This window comes from Theileria annulata, mitochondrion (genome assembly GCF_000003225.4).
Source record: "Theileria annulata strain Ankara isolate clone C9 mitochondrion, *** SEQUENCING IN PROGRESS ***".
In the NCBI taxonomy this organism is placed as follows: Eukaryota; Apicomplexa; class Aconoidasida; order Piroplasmida; family Theileriidae; genus Theileria; species Theileria annulata.
Genome location: NT_167255.1, coordinates 1 through 5,905, shown reverse-complemented (window position 1 = coordinate 5,905; position 5,905 = coordinate 1). Strand labels below are relative to the sequence as shown.

Sequence of the window (5,905 nt, the reverse complement as noted above, 5' to 3'; positions counted from 1 at the left end):
GCATACTCAAATATATGTCGAAAAATTCAGACATATATTTGTTTTGTGGTTTTTAAAAAATTTTAAGTTTTATTTAGTCTAGGTAAGTTATAAAGGATTTAAATATACTAGATAGGGAACGAACTGCCTCGCGGCGTTCTTAACCCAACTCACGTACCATATTAATATGATGAACTCTCATACCTACTAAACCTTATTCAAGCATTAAATTTTAACACCATTTTTGCAATCACATTTAAAATATATTTCTATACTGTGAGTTAAATTTAGTGAAGGAACTTGACAGGTACAAATATTTTATAAAAAAGTTATAAAAATAAAAATTAGGAAACAGGGCTTTAACCTACAAATTAACATTTGCAATGAATTTGTTTAACTCACATTTGCTTTCGTATATGGTACCTAAAAATTTGAATTTGAATTGGAATTTTGGGTTTATACTTGGAATATTGTTAGTACTCCAAATTATATCCGGGTTGATGCTTTCTTTCTTTTATGTGCCAGCAAAAGGTATGGCTTTTGAAAGTACTTTGGCCGTAATGTTAAACATTTGTTTCGGTTGGTTTGTTCGTCTTTATCACTCGTTTGGAGTTTCGTTTTATTTCTTCTTTATGTTTCTACATATCATGAAAGGTATGTGGTATTCTAGTAATCATTTACCTTGGTCTTGGTATTCTGGTGTTGTTATTTTCGTTTTAAGTATAGCAACTGCTTTTGTTGGTTATGTATTACCAGATGGTCAAATGAGCTTCTGGGGAGCTACAGTCATAGGTGGTTTATTGAAATTTTTCGGAAAAGCTAATGTTCTAATTTTTGGAGGCCAAACAGTTGGTCCAGAGACATTAGAGAGATTCTTTTCTATACATGTTATATTGCCTGTGATTATATTGTTAGTTGTTATATTTCATCTTTATGTTCTTCATAGAGATGGAAGTTCAAATCCATTGGCAGTTATAGACATGCTAGCTATATTTAGATTTCATCCAGTGGTACTTTTCAGTGATATTAGATTTATAGTTATAGTAATTTTATTAATTGGAGTGCAATCTGGTTATGGATTCATTTCTATTTTTCAAGCAGATCCTGATAATTCGATATTATCTGATCCTTTAAACACTCCTGCACACATTATTCCAGAATGGTATTTACTTTTGTTTTATGCAACATTAAAAGTGTTTCCAACAAAAGTAGCTGGACTTTTGGCAATGGCAGGAATGTTAGAATTGTTAGTATTATTAGTTGAATCTAGATACTTTAAACAGACTGTTTCAGCTATGAATTATCATAGAGTATGGACTACATCAAGTGTACCATTAGTACCAGTTTTATTTATGTTAGGTTCTATAGGAAAGATGGTTGTTCATGTTGATCTCATAGCTATTGGAACTTGTGTTGTGTTGTCAGTTGTTCTATTTATTTATAAATTATTGGACTCTGCAAGAGTTCGTGCATAAGTGTCGAAAGACGCTTAGTGGAGGGGAGTTTAGCCGGGAAGTTTGTGTCTAGAAAGAGTCTTGTTTCAAGTGTATAAATGTTATAGCCAGAGTACGTAAGGAATAGGAAAGATTAACCGCTATCATTGCTTTAAAATTTGGATGTTAGAAAATTTTTAAATACATTAACTTGTATATTTTTTATAATTACACTAAGTCAGAATCATCCCATTTATCAGTACATTAATGTGTTACAATTCTTTGCCTTGGATGTCAGTTAGTACATAACATACATGTTGAAATGTTATAAGTAGTAAAATCAGTGGAACATGTTGTTTAATTTGATTTTACACACTATATCTTACTGATACTTAACGTAATTAAATATTTCAGTAAAGATTGTAATCTAACTTTATTTAATACATTGGTATGAACCTTACACCATTGAAATGGTGTTGGATAAAATAAAGTTAACAGATAAATTCCAATTGAACAATTATAGATTGTTCTCTGTGAAATCTTTTATGAAGAGTAATGACCTATAATAAGTTACTGTATATACTGATATTTTCATTACTCAAATTAACATAATTCTAGAAGGTAAATTATGGTTATTATATTATTAAAATATTTAAGAGTAAGAAAAGATGATGGAAGTAGGAATTGATATTAAACGTCAGAAAGTACTAGACGTTAAATATACTAGCAGTATTATATATAACTACATAAAGTATTTCAAACTTGTTATAAAAAGTTGATTACAGCATTCAAGCATACATAAGGATTGGATATTATATTGTAAAATCATGCAGTGCCAGCAGCCGCGGCAACACTGTATAATCCGAGTATAGTAAATTCATGTTAGGCGAAAAACGAGTTCATGTTTGAGAAGATTAGGTTATATAAAATATATATTCTACATAAAAAAGAACTTAGAGCTAATAATTATTATTGGTAACAAGGTACGCCAGGGATAACAGGTTAAAGATTAAATATAGTACTTATGTATTTAATCTATTGACACCTCCATGTCGTCTCACCATACCTTCTTGTTTTGCAAAACTTATTTTAGAGGAGAGTGAAGGTGCACAGGGTCTTACCGTCATAGTATATCAAGCTTCCTATTCAAAGCTAGGTCTATTTCATAGAGCAATTAGTGGAGACAATAGAGAAGTCGTTATACCATTCACATGACTATTATTTAGATAGTCAATTCTTACTTTAAAAGAGATCCTTGTTGTTTGGTTGTTAACCACTGAACAGGTATCAGATAATATACATCGATATAAATCTTAGCATTATCTTGTGTAGGTATTCAACAGACGCTCCTCATTTAATATTAAATAAAATGGACTATGTAAGTTAACCTATATAGTCTAATACGAAACAGCGTACAATCAGACTTAAAGTACATTAATATAATTAACATATCTGAAACTCTATATCTGTTTTATAGTACAGGATTAGATACCCTGGAATATATTGATTCCACATATAAGAACTTTATTATAATGTACGTAAATCAACATTTATTATATGGAACAACACTTAAATATTTAAGTGTTGGAGAATTCTTTATAAATAGTTTAACAATATTTATAAATGGTATAAGAGAAACAATGACTTCCTCAACTGTTATAATGTATGCAATATTTGGAATGTTCATATTCTCAGAAATAATGGTATTTTCCACTTTTATATGGGGGTTTTTTCACTTCAGACTTTCTAATCCAGTTATGATTATTGAAGTAAATTTAGAAGCCTTTTTGCAAATTTCAGATGTTTTAAATGCTGGAAGTATTTTAATATCATTAATTTTACAAAGAATAGAAGAACGTGGCTATTTTGAAGTAGACTATATGCTTGAAAGATTAATATTAATTGGATTTATATTCTTATCATTTCAAGGTGATGAATACTCATTGGTTAAATCTTATATTAATAACCATTGGGTAACACTATATTTTAATGTTTTAACAGGACTTCATTCATTACATGTATATGTCGGAGGTATTTTTGCTTTAATGCAAGCCTTTGCTTCTGAAAATTGTGGATGTCAAAAAGATGAAGATTTTAATGCTGGAATGTATTGGCATTTTGTAGAAATTATTTGGATAGCTTTAACAATGTTATTGTTTTTACTTTAAAAGACACACACTATATAGATTTGAAATAAATAAAAATTTTTTCGAGGTAACAGAGTAGGGAATTTGATACGTTTTAGCTGACAGTAAATAAAGATACACAATATACTGTTTTATAATCCCATGCTGATATTAAATAATATCATTAGCCATTTTTTATAATATCATCAAATCGGATTCATCTTGAAATTTAGAAATTCAATGTTTTTCGCGTAATAACTACTTTGAACACACTGCTCGACACGTATTTATAACCTTCAATGTTATATACGTATGCTAATAGAATCTAGATTTCTATAAAAGAATATCATCTATGTTAAAAAAACAAAGGACGATATAATTGTATTCGAATTTTTTATAACATAATTATATACAAAGCTATTGACTATGCGTCTGTTTCTTTACTTTGTTCAGCTACAAGTTCACTGTCAACTACCTTGTTTCGACTTCGTACTGACTGCAAGAGCTATAACGCTATCTCTTTTCTGTTTTTCGAGATTCAAAAATTATATTAAACTATAGAAGCACAATTCCCATCTCGCTATCACTTTCACAAAGGTTACTTATGAATTCTCTTTTGAATTACTAAAATGGTACATATCTATTCATGGTCCCATTAAAAATACAAAGGATTAAATCATTGATGACTCTTTAGGTATTTGACGTAATTATCGCACAAATAGTTAACAAGAAAAATATATTAATAAGTTGAAGTTATGGTTTAAAAAAGTTCTGTTTAGCTAAAAAATAGCAGTGATGCAAGAAATGAAATTTAACTGGCCCTGTTCGGTATTGCATGCCTAGTGTACTTATCATAATGATATAATAAATAATACTGTTAATTTCAATACTAACATCATTGTTGCTCCAAGTGTACAAATAAAATTCCATCCCCACATTTCATCTGGATAATCTGGTATTCTTCTTGGAAGAGGAGAGAATCCAGTAAAATGCATTGGTAAGAATGTAAATAAAACTGCTATCATAAAAATAGGAGCCATTAGTGACAATAATCTGTTCGAAAGAATAATTCCAAATAACATTCTTTGAATATAAACTATAAAACATATTAATGAAATTATAGCACCTATCGAAAGGACAAAGTGAAAATGTCCAACTACATAAACAGTATCATGCAATACTACGTCTAGTCCAGCATTTCCAAGCACAACACCAGTTGTACCTCCTATAACAAAATTTACAATAAATAAAACAGCAAATAATATAAGTCCTAATGATTTTATTGACTCAACACATTGCAATGTTGTAACCCAATTAAATATTTTATTACCTGTTGGAAGAGCAATCAATATTGTAACTGTTGTAAAATACCCACGAGTATCTGCTTCCAAACCTGATGTATACATATGATGTCCCCAAACTAAACAACCTAACAAAGCTATAGAACCCATAGCTAATATCATAGTCTGATTACCAAACATTTCTTTTGTAGTATATGTAGATAATAATAAGCTAATAATACCAAATCCAGGTAATATCATTATATAAACCTCAGGGTGTCCAAAAAACCAGAACAAATGTTGATATAAGATTGGATCTCCAGAATTTGAAGATTCAAAAAACATTGTGCTATGATTTCTATCAAAAAATACCATAAGAAAAACTGCGGTAACAACCGGCAATGATAACAATAACAAAAATGAAGTCAAAACAATCGACCATGCTGCTGGCGAAATTCTGTCAATAACAAAACCTATTGTTTTTATAGAAGCAAAAGTAGTTATAAAATTAATACTGCTTAATGTACTTGCAATTCCAGCTGCCAACAAACCAAATATTATAAGATCAATTCCAATATTAGAAAGAGAAGTCGAAAGAGGAGGATACAATGTCCATCCTGTTCCACTTCCAATTTCTAAATAAACTGAAGATACTACTAATACAAAACCAATTGGTTGAAGTAACAAACTATAGAGATTAACTCTAGGATATACAACATCACAAGATCCTAAAAGAACAGGATACAAATAATTTCCAATTCCTCCAAAAAGACCAGTCATAATATTAAAAAACACCATAATAAGACCGTGTAATGTAAATAACAAATTATAAATCTCCAAAGTATCCATAGTTATTATCTTTAACCCGCTCATACCTAATTCAGTTCTAATCAGCACACTCATATAAAATCCTATCATACCAAACCAATATGCCAACCATAAATAAGATATTCCTATGATTTTATGATTTCCTGAAACAGAATTAAACAAGCTTAAAACAAACTCAAAAACTAAATAAAACTTAAAATTTTTTAAAAACCACAAAACAAATATATGTCTGAATTTTTCGACATATATTTGAGTATGC

General features: G+C 29.4%; 3 protein-coding genes across 3 annotated transcripts; 2 read left to right on the top strand and 1 right to left on the bottom strand. All coding sequences in view use genetic code 4, as the record gives it.

The window, feature by feature from the left end:
- Positions 1–362: 362 nt before the first annotated feature.
- On the top strand, positions 363–1,454 carry Tap370b08.q2ca38.03c (cytochrome B, putative; the record flags this gene model as incomplete). Its single annotated transcript has 1 exon — positions 363–1,454. One exon carries the CDS (start codon positions 363–365, stop codon positions 1,452–1,454), a length of 1,092 nt encoding a protein of 363 aa, XP_039113699.1.
- A 1,327-nt stretch (positions 1,455–2,781) lies between these two features.
- On the top strand, positions 2,782–3,580 carry Tap370b08.q2ca38.02c (cytochrome C oxidase subunit III (COX3 homologue), putative; the record flags this gene model as incomplete). The annotated part of the gene is made up of 2 exons: positions 2,782–2,784; positions 2,816–3,580. 2 exons carry the CDS (start codon positions 2,782–2,784, stop codon positions 3,578–3,580), a joined length of 768 nt encoding a protein of 255 aa, XP_039113698.1.
- Positions 3,581–4,386: 806 nt separating this feature from the next.
- Tap370b08.q2ca38.01 (cytochrome C oxidase subunit I (COX1 homologue), putative) lies at positions 4,387–5,905 on the bottom strand (the record flags this gene model as incomplete). Its single annotated transcript has 1 exon — positions 4,387–5,905. A coding segment is annotated over one exon (1,519 nt), but the record flags the coding sequence as incomplete, so codon positions are not given.